At 38.4% G+C, this 18985-nt stretch overlaps 4 protein-coding genes and 1 long non-coding RNA gene across 7 annotated transcripts; 2 read left to right on the forward strand and 3 right to left on the reverse strand.

Moving 5' to 3' along the window:
- Positions 1-632: 632 nt before the first annotated feature.
- Positions 633-4577, reverse strand: LOC137939197 (uncharacterized). Its single transcript, XM_068784420.1, has 11 exons — positions 4458-4577; positions 3276-3553; positions 3091-3174; positions 2724-2857; positions 2539-2636; positions 2056-2144; positions 1772-1886; positions 1525-1679; positions 1360-1430; positions 1106-1220; positions 633-974 (listed from the first exon to the last, which is right to left on the reverse strand). Exons 2-11 carry the CDS (start codon positions 3516-3518, stop codon positions 813-815), a joined length of 1266 nt encoding a protein of 421 aa, XP_068640521.1. The 5' UTR covers positions 3519-3553; positions 4458-4577; the 3' UTR covers positions 633-812.
- A 658-nt stretch (positions 4578-5235) lies between these two features.
- On the reverse strand, positions 5236-6393 carry LOC137939535 (protein RGF1 INDUCIBLE TRANSCRIPTION FACTOR 1-like). The gene is made up of 4 exons (XM_068784817.1): positions 6343-6393; positions 6072-6257; positions 5720-5935; positions 5236-5573 (listed from the first exon to the last, which is right to left on the reverse strand). The coding sequence occupies exons 1-4, from the start codon at positions 6343-6345 to the stop codon at positions 5379-5381; spliced, it is 600 nt and encodes a 199-aa protein (XP_068640918.1). The 5' UTR covers positions 6346-6393; the 3' UTR covers positions 5236-5378.
- A 4792-nt stretch (positions 6394-11185) lies between these two features.
- On the forward strand, positions 11186-14739 carry LOC137938757 (protein EARLY-RESPONSIVE TO DEHYDRATION 7, chloroplastic-like). The gene is made up of 4 exons (XM_068783786.1): positions 11186-12382; positions 12801-12967; positions 14101-14185; positions 14329-14739. Exons 1-4 carry the CDS (start codon positions 11385-11387, stop codon positions 14513-14515), a joined length of 1437 nt encoding a protein of 478 aa, XP_068639887.1. The 5' UTR covers positions 11186-11384; the 3' UTR covers positions 14516-14739.
- A 921-nt stretch (positions 14740-15660) lies between these two features.
- LOC137938897 (amino acid permease 4-like) lies at positions 15661-18690 on the reverse strand. Its single transcript, XM_068783993.1, has 8 exons — positions 18601-18690; positions 18348-18483; positions 17904-18137; positions 17696-17789; positions 17107-17321; positions 16881-17020; positions 16568-16795; positions 15661-16487 (listed from the first exon to the last, which is right to left on the reverse strand). Exons 1-8 carry the CDS (start codon positions 18646-18648, stop codon positions 16071-16073), a joined length of 1512 nt encoding a protein of 503 aa, XP_068640094.1. The 5' UTR covers positions 18649-18690; the 3' UTR covers positions 15661-16070.
- On the forward strand, positions 16623-18985 carry LOC137938898 (uncharacterized). 3 transcript variants are annotated; one of them, XR_011109912.1, is made up of 3 exons: positions 16623-16711; positions 16837-18197; positions 18273-18985. It is a non-coding gene; the product is annotated as an uncharacterized lncRNA (long non-coding RNA). The 3 variants fall into 3 exon arrangements; XR_011109911.1 differs by having other exon boundaries at positions 16837-17059; positions 17933-18985; XR_011109910.1 differs by having other exon boundaries at positions 16837-18985.

The following is an 18985-nucleotide window of genomic DNA, read 5'->3' on the forward strand; positions in this document are numbered from 1 at the left end:
GTAAGGATGTGACTCTATGGAAGTTATCCGTATTTATTAGTCATGCCACCTCTCCACACGTGGGTGTCTTTTAACATCATTATTTTGAAATTGTTTATCTACCTTTAAATAAGATCTTCTTGCTCTTAAGTCAATTGGTGTAGGTTAACTTGCTATTTTGTAGTAAATCTATTTGTGGCCTAGAGCTATTGACTATAAGTCCCAAAGTTTGATGGGCAACCGTTGTAAACGGACCAATGAAGTTCAAAGCTATAGATGTTGTTTGACTTATCATAGATCATTTAACTCTAGAGTAATATTTCCCTTTTTGATTGGGGTAGTAATCTGAAATAGTGATTGTAAACCCTTGACACCAAAGAAGAGGTGAATAGAGGAGATTGCCTTGCTCCCTTGATAAGTCAACTTTGGGAAATAATAGGTCATCAGTCAAGACTTGCCCCTTCTATTCTAATGATTTTCCTCCAACTCACCTTGAGTTCACTAAATCTGGATTCGACTTGGGGTAATGTAACTCGGAATTAGGGGTAGGCACTAGGTCGGTTTTCATGAGGAACTCGACCTGATCCGACCCAACCTGAAAACCCAGAGAGCATGTTTTAAGTTTCATCCAATCAGAATTTCAGGGACTCTGACTGTGCCGTGCCCACCCCAAAACTGGGAAATTAAGCAACACCAGGAACATTAATTTACAAGGTCAAGACTTGTCCGGTTATCAACAGGCTTTACTTCAGCCAAAATAAATATTGAATTTGGACTACCACCACGACAAAATTTTGAACCTAAGTAAACCCGTTCAAACATAAGGCAGGGAATCACATTGCTGATGGAGATGACAGCTGCACCCAAGTGAACTCCTCTTTGTAACTTACGCTCCCTTCACATGAGGCCGCACAAGTATAGACAGCTATAGTAGCCCAGTCAAGAGAATCTGGGTCGTTTCTCACGCCAAAGTAATAAAGCAACTGAGGTAGAACCTGCAATAAAAAATGCCAAGACAGTTTCAAAAGTGCCCCTGAAAGTTTTCAGAAGAATCTCTATTGGAGTCTATCCAGGAGTGCATAAGCAGTAAGGTGAATCCAATGTGAAGATATGTCCTTGTACCTACCTGAAACTCAAACAACAAAGGCCCACTGCAGTAGTTGCATGTGGGAATATCTTCTTTAGATGGTCGACCACTTGACATGGGCCATAGCGGTTTAGCCTTCAGATCTCTACAGTATCTGTAAGGGATCCAAACATAAACCTCCATAGCATTGATGAGCTACCAAAGATCTTAGAGAAAGGATATGGCTGAAATAAGAGCTTTTTGTTCAATATCTAGATACAACAAATAGATAACAGTATAAAGTAAGCACCCACCTCAACACCTGCTGAGGGGCTTTGCCTATTCGCTCTTGAAAAGACGCCCAACTTTTCCTATCATCATTTCCCTACAGATAGATCATTCCATGTTCAAAAAGCATATGAGACAATCCTCCAAGTAACATTGTTTCAAACTTTGTAAGTGAAGAAATGGAACTGTACCTCAAACTTGTCCAATAGAGAATTAAATGTTTCATCCACTTGGCTCTTCGAAAACAATGATGTCACAGAGCTACCAGCTTCAGGCACATCGGTATCATACATGCTTTCCTCCTCGTTTACAATCTCAAACTCAGGCCACAAAGTGTTGCTGGCAACTGACACCCATGAATTATTTTAGTCTCATTCATAACCAAAAACATGTTACTCCTTTCCTAGTTGGTTTTTTAACTTTTATAGAGCCTACTACCTCTGCAAGATGCAGATAAATTGTTTTGGCTTTTGTTCAGCAAAGAGTCAGAAGATGGAGAAGAAACTTTTATCCTCGAGCAATCACTCTTATGCCCCAATCGCCAATGCAAAACCTGGAACAACCAACAGACTGCCCATGAATCTTTTTCTTTTCTTTTTTTTAATGTTGATTAGACATGAATAAACACCCCTTAAATCCTAGTGAGATTTGAACCCAAAACCCCCATGTGACCATTGAATCTGTTTTTAATTGATGAGAAAACCAAATGTATATCAACAAACCTGGTGTTTCTCACAGCAATAACGAGCTTTCCGGCAGTTACTACAGACTTTCTCTCCTTTCCATGTACCACACCAAGAACAAAGCACAGCTAAAGCAATAGAAGGATCAGACAACTGAAAAAGAACACTTACAGTGTCCTATAGTAAGGATAGCAATTCTCAGCTTCTATAAAATACATAACAAAAAGAGATAACAGGAAAGCCCAACTTCTGTTCTATCACTAAATATAAGAATGAAAAATAAGCTCCAAAGAACGGGATATAAGCAGAGAAAATATACATGCATGCAGATATCAAATCTTTGCTACTGTTAGGATTAGGACTACAAATGATCCAATAGGTTACTGGATTGGACCAATACAAGAGAGCCTAATACTTTAGACACCCATAATAAAAAATAAAAATAAAAATGAAAATCAAAGATGAAGCTATATGTTGGTTGTCTACCTCATCAATTGACTCTACATTTGCATCAGAACTTACCTCCACAACCAGAGGATTTGTCAGTCCCATCGTATTTTGGAGGTTCGCTTGAATAGAAAGGATTTGAGTGACACATCTGGGAACGAAAAATCTTCACACTTGAGAAACAATATGAATGTCAGAGCATAAAGAGTTTTAGAAACAAAGCAAACAAGATGATGTTTATTTAATGACTCAGTAAATACCTTCGATTTGGCTTTTCAGGTTTACGTTTCCATTGCTCATGTTGGTCTTGGAGTAGACATGTCATTGATGAACACATAAACAAGAAGAGTGTACGATGAAATGTGGATTCCTTCTCAGATAATGGTGCATAAACCTACAAAATCATAGTCATATGCAACCAATATAGTTTGTTCATTTCCATTTGGAAATAATGCAAGTTATTAAGGATCAACCCGTAACTATCTCACTCCCTAATGCCACAATTCCTTGTAGACATCCACATGCTAATACTGCTAAGAGTTAATGTGGATTTGAAAGAAAAAAAACAACAATATGTAAAACACTATCAAATATTTAGACTTTCTGAAAGAGATAAAGCTCAAGTACTTGAAGCAAGAATTGCAGAGGCTCCCTGCAGATATCACAAACACACGCTTGTCCAGAAGGGAGGCCAACTGGATCCAACCATGCCTGTGGGAAATAAGTCAGACATGTAGGTTTTAGAAAGTAAGCCAAACAACAAAATTGTGACAAAAAGAAAAAACAGATAAAAGAAAGAAATGATGGTTCACCGGCACTCCTCCAGCCTTGCTTGGAAATAATTCCCGTAACAGAAAGAATGGGCTTTTAGGCTTTTCAACAAAACCAAGAGTTACAGGTACTTCCACTTCTTCTTCGTCTTCTTCATCTTCTTCTTCTACTTCTGCTTCATCATTTCTTTCTTCAACCTCATCTTCTTCCTCCAAAGAACTGATGCAAAGAGAATTGAAATCATGCAAATCGTCTGTACCTTCAATCTCCATTATTTTGGGCATATTTCCTCTCTTCTATATCTAATTCTCAAACAATTCTGATAAGATTGCAAAAAACGCCAAATAGCAATACCAAACAAGAGTCAGCTTGCAAGAAATCATAATCAGCAAATAACAAGATTTCCACTAAACAATACACAGCATATTATAGATGCAAATGACTTCTGTACAAACAATTCTATACATTAACTAACACATCCAACATAACAAATATCCAAGCTCTTATGCCATCATTGAGATAAATAGCCATCAATACAGGCTCCACCTCGCATGATAAAAGCGATAAAAAATGTAAATCTTTGACATGCTAATAGTGATCTCCCTTAAAAACACATTTTCATAGGAAAATAAAACAGTGAGAGATGGTTGGGTAGCTCTCGTGTCATGCATGAAATTCAGAAAGAAAGTTAAAAAAGTTCATTAAATGGATTTATCTCCTGGTAAGTACAATGTGGATGTCAAAATGTGGCCCAACAGAATGTGCTAATATAGTAAGCATATAAAAAGAGAAGGTTGGATCATCAACCAGCAGCAGAATGGACCCTAGAAAATGATCACCATGTTACCAAGTTTTATTTTGCTTACTAATTATAATTTGTGAGGATCACCATGTTGAAAATTTTGCACATATTAGTTAACATGTTATTCAGATTTACCTACCGAACACGTATGCATGAACTTTTAAGTTTCGCTTCGAAATGTTTAAGCATTATTTCACTGCTTAGCATAAAATGGAGATGCGCTGATTAAAAATTGTCTTTTGCATTTTGAATTTTTAGTGATTTGGCTTTTGCAAGAGCAGCAATGAAAAATACAGAGGTGCATCTTTTTATCATTGAGGAGTGAAAATAAGTTGTTATCCTCAAGCCCTATGAACGGAGAGAGTACGAGAAAAAAAGACACATAAAACCACAAATTAAGTGTGAGAAACAAAACTCTTACTTTACTGCTTCTTCGATTTTTGCAAACCCGCCGACGGTCTTCTTCGGTTCTCTTCGTCTTAATATACGGAGGGAAGGAAAGAAAGAGAGATGGATTTTTGATTTCTGAAGAGTCGAAGACTCACCGTCGTCCCCGATTCTGAAGACCCGAAGTCGAAGACATTTAAGGTACCGAGCCGGATCGCGAGCGTACGAACCGAACCGAGGCTCGGTCCAACTCGTCTCGTCTAGTGTCATCACATAAACAGTTCAATTCCAACTACCAACACAATAAAAATTATTTGCACCCACTCTTATTATTGAGAAATCACATGAATCTTCACCCCCTAATGAGATTCTTTCTTGATGCTACAAAAGATACACCTCATTAGTTTAATTAATAATAAATCGATCGATTACGATCGACGACGAGATCGTTTTGTTGCATATCACATTTTGTACCATACGTCTCACTATGTACATCCCTTGGTGTATTTTTTGGTAGAATTTTAATATAAATATTTTATAATTTATTTATTTTTTAATATAAATATTTTATAATTCTATAATAAAACTTTATACCGGCCGTATAAAAAATTTAAGTATTCGATTCTAAAATACGTGGGTACGTCTACGTGATGGACCCCAGACAGCCTGTGTTGGCCACCCACGTGATTAGGAGGAGGAAGCAGCTTACATAAAGACTTATTAAATAAAAGGGCCCATGTGATGGGTGGGCCCCCACGAAGCCATGTAACAAACACCACTAAACACAATTGCTTTTAATAAATGAAGCCAGTGCGTACATTGCGGCTGCCGATAAATAATAATTCAAACCAGTCCAATCCAATTCAATTATTGTTTCCTTCCTCTGAAAAACAACTTTTTGATTTGGTTTTTCATGGCGGGTTTAATCAGTAATCCGTTTTTCACTGTACGTTTACTAGGATCGCAAGGGAGCTCTGTGGGGGACGCCTTTCCTTCGCCTTGGGTTCGAAGACGGTGGAAGAGACGTGATGGGGTAAATGCCGTGCTGGGCTCCTTCACGCAATTCCGATATCCCTTCCCTCTTCTCCATCTTTGCTTCGTGGGTCTCGGCGACGAATGTCGTGTCTCCCTTTCGCCGGATTCCGACCACCTGATCGTTATCGTACATTGTGTCAACAGGCGGAAACAATCGAATTAAATCGAGTCGGTTTCGAAAAGAAGTGCCGATGATTAAATCGTACACAGTAAGGTGGTTTAAGCAATAGTGGAGGAAATTAATGGAAATGCGTTACGGACCTTACAGCCTAGTGAGCAGAAGCGGAAAGGATCCAGGAGGCTCCTCCCGCATATCTCGCATGTATGGGCGACGCCTTTGCCTGTTTTGGGCTGAGGCCGCTCGTTCAGGAACATGACTCTTGCGCTGTTGATCACGTAAGTTTGGACGCCGCTGATGTCCAGGAGGTTTTGGATTTCGGAGACCCTTACCACGTCGTGGTAGGATGATCTTCTTATCTGAAACACACCCATTTTGTGTTTTTTTGTTTTTTTAATTCATCTGTTAATCAATCGATAAAAGATGAAACTGGTGAAGGAAGAACTACCATTTCATCAGTTTGTCAATAGTTCTTCCCGTGCATTGTCAACCAACCTGAATAATTCGATGGCTCTTATGGTGATTGTCTCGGCAGTAGTAGCAGAAAGCGTCGCCGCCGGCGCAATCCAGGCAATACATGTTGCATTCGCTGCGAGTGGAGTCGCCATGAGCGCGGCAGATGGAGAAGAAAGAGGTGGAGAGTAAGGAGTCCAGCCATGGAGGCACTGACGTTGATTGCTCCTGCAATACCCAGAAACCAACTGCATCAATTCGATCCATGACAACAAAATCCTCAATGCAAACAACGTCCTCTACCAGTATTTACCATTAATTGTTCCCGGCAGAAGGTACGAAAATGCAGCTTTGTGGGTGGTGACTCTGCAGAGAGAGAGAGCGAGAGAAAAAGGCGATCGAAACTGTCGACGGAGGAGGAGGAGGAGTGACCGATGAGGAAGGAGATGCCTGACCGACCTGTAACTTAGAATTCAACTACAAATGAAAGCTTTGAGAACAGACAAACGAATAAACAAATGCGCAGCGCCTTGGCGACGGCACCGGGGAGACGGAGAGGGGATGGACTCTAGGGAGGCCTTCTCGGCCGTCGGATGCTGTAGACGAGATGGGAGATGATTTTGGCTTACGCTATTTGGGCTGTTCTTTGCGTCTCTTCATAGGAAGGAGTCGGACGTCGGCAACAAGGCTACGGCATCGGAAGAAATTGACTTGAGCTTACATGGAGTTGCAGACATTCTATGACGTGCACGATCATTAGCCGATGATTCAACTACCCTCTGCTCTTGCTCATCGTTGGATTAGGTAATCTAAGAATCTCATCGAATCTACTACAAATAAATACTAATCTTGCCCTAACTTTGTCACAGGGATAGCAACGGATAAGAGAGTGAAAAAATTACCTAAATCTCTTTTACTACATGCTTTATTCGAAGTATAGGGTATTTTATTATCCATTTATTTACCTAATTACTTGCATTTAATCAGGTAAATTGGGTAAAAAAACGAGAAAATACAATTTCAAAATATAAAAAATAATAGCATAATAAAATTTTTAAAATAAATAATATAAGGAGGGATTTTTTTTCTCATTTACATATAGATGGGTTAAAAATTAAAAAGATAACTCTCTCTTTGTTCACATAATCGGGTAATTGAATATTAAATAACATTTTTTTATATTTATTTCATTTAATAACACGGTATAAAGTAAACAAGTAAATGCTTACATTGGTAAACATTCTTGATGGGTAGAGTAATAGAGCAGTTAATCGAGTAAAATTACCAGCCTTACTTCTTAATTTCATTTAAATTTTATTTAATTTTATAATTCTTATTGTATCTGTACTATGTAAACTCTAAATTTATTCATCATATAGATTATGTGGGCCACTTAAGGATTAAATATATAAAATAACTAAAATTATTGATTTTGTTATTCTAATTCATAAAAAATCTAGTTTGATCGGTATAAATTCTAAATTTCTTTTCTAAAATTTAATATAGGCGAACACGAGGATAAGTATTTAAATTATGTAAAATCCTAAGTTTTATATTATTTCTTAATTTTGTATCTAATTGATATTTATTCATATTCGAAGAAAAAAAAATATTTGCATGAAAATACATCCATCTATTTCAAAATAAGACCAAGATCACCTATATAATCTATGATAGTTATATCTAACTTTGACAGGTGTAATAGCATAAATATCCTCATGCAATGATATTATGATTGTTTTATGATTTGTCAGTGTGTTATTCAATGTGAGCAAGTAATGCCATTGTAGGACCAACATAACACAAGCCTTTTAGAAGTGTTGTACTACACAACTACTTGGTTATTAAGAAAAAAGTTAAGTGGGCACTAATGTTTATTTTATATGTTAAAGTTAGAGTTAATTGGAGTTATATGGTAGTGATCGTTTTAGGTTTCATAAGGTCGGCATGTGCTAGGAACAGGAGATCATGAGAGAAGGAAAAGATAAGAGAGAGAGAGAGGATAAAATAATCACAAGAGAGGAATGAGATAAAAGAGAGGCTAGAGTTTGATTCTCTTGTGAAACTTGTCTTGCAATAGATTCACCCTAAACTCCATGAAACTTGAGATATACTTTGCATGAGACTTATCTGTAACTCGTTGTTATAGCTTCTTCAGTAAGCATGTAACTAATTTTGATGATCATATGGATGTAAGGTAATTTGGCATGGCTAGGGTTCTAAGATTTGTTCCAGCTACGGGAATGGGGGGACAGAGAGCGGACACTCTCTTGGGGATGATGGATGCAGCAATTAACCAGGAGGTTCAATGGTGGTCGACGGTTCCACATTGACAAGGATTTTTTACGTTAGAGAAAGCCAAATTGTTTGAGAGTGTCTCCGGAAATTCCAGTTAATGCTTTCAAAAGCTTTATGCGAGTCAATTTTGAGATCATGAGGCTTATTTGATTTTATTTTTTGCTCAAATTGTGAATGCTCCTTGTGTTTTATCTCCCAAAGACGAAGATGCCTTACGTTGGGATATTAGTTTAGGCATAACATTACAGAGACTTGTCTATAATCGGTCAAATGAAAAGGATGGGCCACTTTTGGAAGGAAGACAATGACCGTTTCTTTGATACATGACTTCACTGTGGCCAAGAAGTTCTCTGAACTACATTAAATAAATCGTGTATAACTAGGGAACACTAACATTTGAAAGACACGGATTGGAAGCTATGGGGCTGGACGCTTTATTAGAATCCATAGAGAAGAGAGCTTGGTAAACCTCTCACATGGTGACGGTCACTGCTAGATTTCTCTATACTCAAGGTTGAAGATGGAGATGAAGAGAAATGTTATAGGGAATACATTGTTCATGAGTTCGAAGGAGCGAGTGATGACAACGGTGTTGAGCCATGGAGAGAAAGAGTTTTCATATTTTCACTAAGTGTAGTGATAAAAACTGTAAAGTCGTCATTGATACAAACAGTTGCATGAATGTTATCTCCACAAATGCCATTGAATGACTAGGTTTGAAAGCTAAATGACATTCACATCCTTACAAAGTAGCTTAGGTTGACCAAACAATTATTACATTCAACTATAAATATAGCTTCAAGGCATGGGGTAGAGTATTCAAGTCTCTTCTTCTTGGCTCAAATTCGTCCACACACCTCTCTCTATTTTCCTCTTCTTTATCTCCTTTGGTTTCTTCTCTCATCTCTCCCAAGAGCTATAATTCTTTTTTTCTCTCATTCCTTTAAGATCTCTTGTGTTTATGTCTCGTCCCTAGAAATCAATAGTCACTCATTATGGGTTGTCAAATACTTATATGTTTCTTTATGAAGGGTAAAAGATAAAGTTTAACCACTTGAAACCTAAGGAAGTAAAAAACATCTCAAAGAAACCTAGTGAACTCAATTATGCACACAAAAGTTTCTTCATGTGCTCAATCGTAAATCATTTGAAATGGAAGCAAACGAGTATGATGTACTATTGATATTAGTGGCAAAGGATGTCCATGAACCTCAAGATAATATTGCCCATGATATACTTGAGGCGGTGAGTCAAATTCTCTCCCAATATTTTGATCTGGTCATAGAAGACCTTCCTAATGAGTTGCCACTAATGCTTGACATACAATAGATGAATTGTTATGTAAACGTTCCATTTTGGAAAGTTCTAATCCTTGTGCAATACCTGCCCTTCCTACTACCAAGAAAGATGAGAGTATTTGGCTTATGTGTGTTGATAATCCAGCCACTATCAAGTACAAAGTCCCAATTCCTTGACTTGACAATATGTTTGACATGATAATAGTATCTAAAATATTTTTTAGTATCAATTTAAAAAGTGATTCTCACAAGATTGTATTTGATCTAGTAACAAGTGAAAGACGTTCAAGGCGAAGGATAGTCTATATGAATGACTAGTCATGCCCTTGGGTTGACTAATGCAACAAACATAATCATGAGAGTTATGACCCAAGTGCTTCAGTCATTCATTGGTTAGTTTTAGGTCATCTACTTTCATGACATTCTTGTTTGTAGCAAAAACACGAGAAGAACACCCTGTACATTTGGAGAAGATTTTTGAAGTTTTGAGATAAGAGGAGTTTTACATAATCCATAAGAAATGCACCTTCATGAGCTCTCGATTAATCTTCTTGGTTTTTATTGTGTTTGTTTCAAGTGTATCTATCAACCCTAAGAAAGTCAAAGCCATTACAATCCATTATGACTCCCATTAGTGAGAGTAGGAGACTTTGAATAGTCTAAAGCAACATCAAAAGCTTTATTGAGATAAAGAAAAGGATGACTATGGCACTTGTACTTTAATCCCTGACTTTTTAACGGTACTTAAAAGATCGAGCAACGCCTCTCATGTAGACATTAGAGGAGTCCTTATTCAAGAGGGACATGTCGTTGCTTATTTTAGTGAAAAATTAAATTATGCAAAATAACAATATTCTTCTTCATTCCATCCCCAAACTGATGGGCAGATGGAAGTGGTTAATAGGAGTTTAGGTGATCTTTTGCAGTGCTTAGTTGGTTAATATATCAAAGTTGGGATCAAGTTCTCCATATGGTTGAATTTGCTTATAATAGTTCCATGGGACTTGGCCCATTTGAAACTGTGACAAGATACCATTCTAGAAAACCTATTAGCCTTATTCCTCTACCTTTAGAATCCATACCTTCTAAACCAGACGAATTCTTTGTTAAATATATCTGTGATTTACATGCTAATATTAGTACAAAAATCTCTTCAAAGTACGGAAATTAAAAGCTTCTATAGATATGCATATCAGGTATCAAGTGACCAAAAAATAAATTTTTATTTGACTAATTTTCTCATTGAAATTATAGAAAAAAAATCTTTTATTGATTTTCTTGCATTTGTGCTGTCATAGAAAATAATGAAAAATTAGTCATAGGGTTGATATTAAAATAAAATTAAAATAAATTATAAATTATTTTATTTTGTATTATTCCTTAATAAATTAATATAAAAATCATTTTCGACGTTTTTAAGTGTTGATATTTATGTGGGAGTAGGACGTTAGCAGTCGCTGGACCGAACCGGGCCCACAATTTCTCTGCGAAGCGGTGGCAACTTGCACGAAACTGAGTTTGACGGGAGAAATATCCCCCGGGAAAGCGCGGGACGCAATTACGATCGCGCTGTCCCTTCCGCGGATCTGAGTTTCCTTCGCGTCGACGCCGTGTCGGGCCACGTACACTCTGTAACTCCCCCACCCATCTCCGTTTTCTTCCACCTTAAGAAACTAAACACTAGAAATTCCTCCCTTTCCCCTTTTATCCATCTCTTGTCTGCACTTATCACAAGCTTTGTCGAGAGAGCTTCGAACTAATGGCTTCGAATCAGAGTGCGAAGAATCCGAATTCCCTGTATCCAGTAGTGATCCAATCGAATCCGGACTCGAATTCACCTTTCATGTCAAAGCCCTCTTCGAGTTCTCTGTATCCGTCGTTGGATTCGCCTCCGAAGACGGAACGGAGAGGCGGCCCTTGTCAGTCTTCTTCTACTTCGCTCTATCCATCCGTTGACATGACGGACCTGGCAGAGAGTCTCTTCCCGGAAGTCAAGGCGGACGAGGCCACCGGCAATCCTCCGACGGCCGCGCCGGAGAGCTACGAAGAAACCCTTGTCAGTATCCCTGGCGCCATTGTTCACCTTATTGATAAGCAGTATAGCGTCGAGCTCGCCTGCGGGGACCTCGTTATTATGCAACTTCGGCAAGGTGATACCGTTGTCGCTGTATTGGCTCGCGTTGGGCACGAAATTCAGTGGCCTTTAACGCAAGATCAGGCCTCTGTCAAGCTTGACGAGTCGCACTATTTCTTCTCTCTGGGTGTGCCCTCTACTCATTCGGTTGATTCTTGCGACGATGAGGCGGGGTCATGCAAGGTTTCCAAGGATGATGTTCTGAGTTACGGTTTGACATTCGCGTCTAAAGGGCAAGAGAAACTCTTGAAGAAGTTCGAAGGGATTCTGGAGAAGTATAGCAGCTTCTCGGTCCAGAAGGTTAAGGCGAAATCAGAGGCGCTGGATAAGTTGGTGGCGAAGGAGATTTCGCCTTCGGATTTGAAGGCCGGGTCGAATAAGGAAAAGCTAGAGGAAAGATCAGCAGCGTACTGGACGACGCTTGCCCCCAATGTGGAGGATTATAATAGTTATGTTGCAAAAGGCATTGCTTTGGGCACTGGCCAGTTAATTAAGGGGATTTTTTGGTGTGGCGATGTTACGGTAGATCGCCTGAAATGGGGCGATGAGGTCCTGAAGAAACGTATGGATCCGAATGCGAAGAAGACCAACATTAGCCCCGAAACTCTTAAGAGAATCAAAAGGTATGGGAATTTGGTGGATAATATACTTTTTTTCCTATACTCTATTCATCATTGAGTGCCACTGTTAGACCTCTTGACTGTGACAGTGTTTACCTCCGGAGTTTACATTTTCTTCTTTCCAGTTAGTATTCTTAACATGGATCATGTATATCCAAATGAACTTAGGTGCTGGTTACTGTTGAAAAGTATCTCTGGAACGGTCATTTACTCATTTAGGAGTTCACTTTCATGAAAATCTGTCTTTTGAAGTTTCCAAGTGTTTTATTGAATGTTGAGCTAGGACATTTTTAAGCATTCCTGAATTATATTTTTTGTTATTGTGTTTGCCTTGTTTGATTGGTATATAATTCTTGTTATCCTTTTATCTTTTTCCTCTATACTATGTTGCTGATTGGTGTTCTCAATGTGAAATTTTCAGGGTCAAGATGGTTACAAAGATGTCAGAGAAGGTGGCATCTGGAGTTTTGTCAGGAGTTGTGAAGATTACTGGGTTTTTCACAAGCTCCGTTGTAAACTCCAAAGTAGGCAAGAAGTTTTTTAGGCTTCTGCCGGGGGAGATCGTTCTTGCTTCCCTTGATGGATTTGGTATGCTCATTTTGTTTCTTCACTGTTTTTTTTTTTTTTTTGAAATGGTGGTTTTTATTAAGACTAGTACAGCATAGGATACATCATACAATACAACAGAAGATACAAGAACATGGTCCTTTTTAGAGATCAAGAGAGACCCTGATACAAAGGATAGCTTTGGAGAGTCTCGATTTAGCGAGTTTGTCTGCAACCGAGTTGGCAGATCTAGGCACTTTGCTCCAAGCAATGTGTCACTCAAAGGACATATAAAAATCTCATCATAAAATTTCTATCCAATGACCAGAGCTGAGTCACCCTCTCTGACTAGACGGCCACTGAGTCGATGCTTGATTAGCTTGAATAGCTTTAGGCCTTCCAAGAGAGCTAGGGATTCTGCTTCATTTGATGTGCAACAACTGGCTGGTCCAGAGTAGGATTACTTCACTGATATGAAAAGACGAACTACTTTTAGTTTTAGGTTTGGAGGAAATCTGAAAAAATTAACATCATATATTTCAAGATGGAAGTCTGAAAGAGCATGTTTGTTAGTCTCTTTCATCTATCTTATTGCAAGAATATAGTTAACAGTTTTTAGGTTCACCAGATTTGTGGAAGACCGTTTTGATTAGATAAAAAGAAACAGGAAGACTGCCATATTCGTGTCATTTCCTCCATTCCACAGCATCTGTGCATCTTATTAGCCCCTCTGCATTCAGTGTTTATCTTTTGAATCTGGAAAAATGTATATTGCCTCTGAGTATAACTACTAATTTTCCTGTTATTTGGTTTTGTCATTTCTATAAGATATTTTGGTTTTATCTTTACTATGAAGCTGTCTCATTGAGTATGCATCGCTACTGTTTAGGTTCGATCAAAATGAGACATTACAATAACCATTAGAATGCTAGGAAAACGCCTTCCTTCTGGTGAAGAACATAAGAGAAAGAATTGGTCCGGCCTATGAGTTTTAACCATTTTTATGATGTTTTACACTTATAAAAGAACTCTAGTAGAGCAGGCAGCCCCAATGTTTTCTTCTGTGTTTTCTGCTATTTCATGGATGTTTTTTGCACATTTCTTACGAATTCTATGGATGTTTGGTTGTGTTTTTCACATCTAAACCATTTGAAATTCTCATTGTGATATAACAGGAAGAGTATGCGATGCTGTTGAAATCTCAGGGAAGAATGTATTATCGACCTCATCAGTTGTCACAACTGGACTTGTTTCCCAGAGGTAATACTGGAATTCCATCAAAGTTTTCTGGGTTTTGATCAGAGACTTGATTCTTTTCATGTAATCTGCATTAGGGGGGAAGTTCTTGTCTTACCTTTGTTCCTTTGTTCCTTTGTTCTCAATTACATTTGATTTCCGCGCAGGTATGGAGAGCAAGCAGCTGAGATAACAAACGAAAGCCTAGATGCAGCAGGCCATGCTCTGGGCACTGCATGGGCTGTCTTCAAGATCAGGAAGGTATTCAACCCGAAGAGCGTCCTCGGCCCTTCGGCCTTAGCAAAATCTGCTGCTAAAGCAGCTGCTGCTGAAGCAAAGGCCAAACGAAGGTAGTAACCTGTGCAGCAAAGTGTCAATTTGTCAGTGCCTCCTCTGGCGTCTGTACATTGTGTGTCGGACTGTAACTGAAAGAAAGATCTTGTGACTCACACCCATTAGAGTTAGCTCGATGCGTTTGCATTTGCTGTACTGATCCTTTTCTGTAACTAAGACGCATTACTTCTCCAGGATTCTAAAATCCTTTTCTTGAGTAGGACTTCACCAAAGAGCTCTCTCTACATGAAGACATCTTTAGGAGAGGAAGTATTATTCGACTACTATTTCGAAAGTGTGTGTTACATAAGACATCATTTGAAAATTAAATTACTAAAATTGAATTTTGTGTATTTTATGTTTTATATTAAAATAAATAGCTAGTTTGAAACATAATTTATTACTTAAATACCCTTTATACCCTTTAAGGTAAATTATGACTGAAACTCATAATCACCTTACCACTCAAATTACTTCTTCTATGTTGGATGAGTCCAATTATATGGAATATGCAACTTTTGTTCATATATTTTATTTTTAAGAATGGAAAAAGGTCACCAAAGGTAAGAAACTTGAAGGTTGTAAGTGGGTTTATACTATTAAATATAGATAAGATGGGGGAATTGAAATATATAAGACTCGATTAGTTGTTAAGGGTTTCGTTTAGAATTATGGGAAGATTATCTTATTGTCTCAAACTCTTAATTTTGTCGGAGTTTACATCAACTAGATCAGTAACCTGAAGGTTGTAAGTGGGTTTATACTATTAAATATAGATAAGACGGAGGAATTGAAATATATAAGACTCGATTAATTGTCAAGGGTTTCGTTTAGAATTATGGGAAGATTATCTTATTGTCTCTAACTCTTAATTTTGTTGGAGTTTACATCAACTAAATCAGGAAGAAGTGTATAATGAAAATAAAGTTTTTAGACTAAAGAATATTTTTTTTTTTATGGTTTTAATAAGTCTCCTCGTGCTTGGCTTGAGCGGTCGGGATTGTTTATGGTTAAAAAAGGGATTCATTAGAGCATTGGACAAGATATTAGCCAAATAAGCAAGCAATTGAAGAGTTCAAAAGATGTCTAGCCAAAGAATTTGAAAAAAGACCTTGGGTATTTTAAAGTATTTTTTTGGTATTTAAGTGAGTAGAACAAAATCCAAGAGAAAAAATATGTTTTAGATTTACTCAAGAAAACTGAAATACAATGATGTAAACCCCTACCACACCTTTGGAAATAGGACACAAGTGTGAATTACAGATGGAGAGCCATTGTTAAATAAGAACATATTTAAGAGATTGATTGGATAACTCTTATAGAGTTGTGCTTGACTTAGTTGGACATTGCTCATGATGTCAATGTTGCTAATTAATTTATGCATGCTCCAAGAGTTCCTCAGATATTTGTGGTTGAGTGAATTCTGCATTATCTTTAGATTTAGCATAATTTATTTATTTAAATTGTTTGTCATCTAACGTGTAGAGAGATTCATATCGTCTCTCATTCTAATATTTTCTAGAAATTTGTCAGCCACTGCATCTCCGTCGGGTGCATATCTGAGCTGCAAGGTTGGTCATCCGCTGAATGGTTTATAGGACTTGAGGTCCAAAACTACTCCGGCGATAGACCCACACCCGGCAGCGACTGACACGATCAGACAAGCGAAGCTCAGCAACTGAAGCCCCACCCATCTGCTTCTCCACTTCACGATCTTTTTCTGCGAGATGTATATTTCGATAGGAAAATAGACAGTTAAGGGCCAAAACCCGAAGGCCCCGAGAATGCCCACGACGTCGTTGAAGAAGGGCAGGAGCATGGAGATGACTGTGGTCAGAATAACAAAGGCCGTCCTCCAAATGAGACGGAAGAGGTTGATTTTGTATTTGAATCCATAGAAAGATATCTCGTATTGGCGGCTGATGAATTCGCTTCTTGGCCACTTATGTGCGCTCCATTTTTCTATGAATGCGAAGAGAGGCTGGCAGAAGACCTGGAGATGGTATTGATAGCTGAGTAAGTTCCCGTTTGCTAGTTATATGTAATTATGCCCCAGAAAAGAGAAATGGGTACCTGATAAGCTCCAATTAAGTGAACTACAATAGCGACGTTCGCTAGGTCGACAAGCCAATAAGGGCTGTAGAATCCGAATCCTGTGAGGAGATTGCCAGGAGCTAAGTCTCCGAAGGCGGCATAACCCATGCATCCACACAGAAGGTAGAACACTGTGGTCACAACGATGCTTATTTTGGTGGCCTTCTTCATGGTTTTGTACTCCGCTGGCGGAGATTTTATGGTGTCCTGTAAGCACAATATTGGTAATTTAGATTCAACTGATACAGGGGACATGAGGATGAAGAAAGGAGGTGTGGAAACTGGAAAGTACCTGAATTTCTATGAGGATCATGGCATACGAGTAAGCAAATGCAATATCACCAAGAGCCTGCAAACTTCTCCACACTTTTTGAGTTGAAGTCACTTGACCTATGCTGATACCCGTCAGATTTCCCTTGAAGCTACCATTCTCTACAGTTTCACAGAAGAAAGAATGGGAGCTTATAGCTGGTAAAGTAAACATATTTTTTTTCATGGCTTGGGCTTGAGCTTTTTACCTGCAACTTGGGCAATGCCTACGCTCAGGCCAACTGATGAGTAAGTGAAGGACATGACTGCTGCAACTATGGACAGCCACCAAACTTGATCGAAGTCTGGAATCTGGGAGAATATCACCTCTATAATTCCAAACATTATCATATAACTATTGCTTGACATCTGACATGGAGCCTTTTTTCCATTCGTGTGATAGCAGTTGGACTTCTTTACGGCCCTGTAGTGGAAAGTATTATTTAAGAAGTAGATTGAACTGATGTAATGGACTAGTTAACTATTTGCATGCATCACTATGTTTAAGAAATGTTTTAGGATCTTGATAGGCTTCTTTTACCTTTTCTTTTCCTTGGATTAGTAAAGTAAGACAAAAGTGGTAGTAATCTTTAGTGCTAAAATATAGCCTTTTTGAACTTGATAGGATCAGCTGGCATCTTGTAAAAAGTATGCCGTAAATATAATTCTATTTCTTTCCATGCGTGGAGGGTAATTAGTACCTTCTGCCTCTCATAAAATTATTGGGGCTAATAGAGCACTTAACTATTTTCTCACTTGAATCGCAAGGACAAGTAAATGAAAGAGTTGAGATCTCACATCATGCTAATTGAGGAAGCAATCGTGTACCCAATTGCAACACCAAACAGATTCACATACTGAATCCATCCACAGATTTTCACCTGTGCTCCTCCTGCCCAATAAATGAGAAAAGGGAACAGTAAGATTAGTTACTCATTATCATCTACAAGTTTAGACTAACATGATTGCTCTTTCAGCAGATGGGAACAAATGATCAGTCCTTTACCTAAACTGGCCTTGACTGCATCTGTGTAGGTGTAGTTTCTCTTCCCAGTGTCTGGATCACCAGATCTGTAGCATTCCGACAGGAGGTTGGATGTGTAGAGGATGACAAAAGCAAACATGACCATGATCAATGGTCCGGCTACCCAACCGAGCTGAGCTATTGCCCATGCCAAAGAGAGCACCCCAGAGCCAATCACTGCAGTGATTATGTGTGATGTTGCAGTCCAGATGTTGCCTGCATATACCAAATCATGCAAATTTGAGTGGGAAGAGCTCATCGTGTTCAATATAAGTGGTGATGCTACTTTAATCTTTTATTTTAGAAAAGAAAACACATTTAGCCATGCATATTTGATGCTCTTTGTTACAGACAGGTTATCTTATTAGCAATTTACTGTAAGGAGGAAAGAGGGCCAAGAGTAAGTGGCCTTTTGGACATTTTTACCTGTTCTTTTGATGCGACCATCATCATCAAAGCACTTGGAGTACACATCCTGAGCATTGATGGCTTCAGTTTCTTTCGGGGCTTTAGGTTGCACTTCAATTTGCAGGTACTGCCTTGGATCTCTATTGTCATCAGTCTAAAAAACAAGGAGGGCAGTATCAATGTTATCAGCAATAAGAATTGGAAAGGAATTGATCAATAAACATATAATGAAAATGAAATGAAACAGAAATAGAGGTTTATGAGAACTTACTACAGCATGGTGGATTCGGGTGGGAAGTGTTCTACTTCTGGCCAACATTATGTTATTTCAAATTCAGGCTCAAAGTAAAATAGAAAATGAAGAAAGTAGAGAGAAGAAGAACACAGACATGAAGACCTCAAGGTGATGATCCTTCTCTACCCAAGTGGTCTTTATAGGGGGACAACACACTTCTGGTGTGTGTTTCACGTTGATGCAGAGTTTTACTTCAAGCCTTTCCGGCAGCGAATACAGAGATGACAGCATTTGACTCTTTCGACATGTAATATGATGCCAATCAGGTTATCAGATCTCTGGGTGAAAAATGTTTGTCATTATCAAACTGGAAATAATGTAAAATGTCCTACTCTTGGTTTCTGTTTAGGGTTCTAAACAA

The sequence above is a fragment of the Aristolochia californica genome, unplaced genomic scaffold (assembly GCF_029961685.1).
Source record: "Aristolochia californica isolate CCGP_79_NKW_82.1479 unplaced genomic scaffold, dmAriCali1.0.hap1 SCAF_8, whole genome shotgun sequence".
In the NCBI taxonomy this organism is placed as follows: Eukaryota; Viridiplantae; Streptophyta; class Magnoliopsida; order Piperales; family Aristolochiaceae; genus Aristolochia; species Aristolochia californica.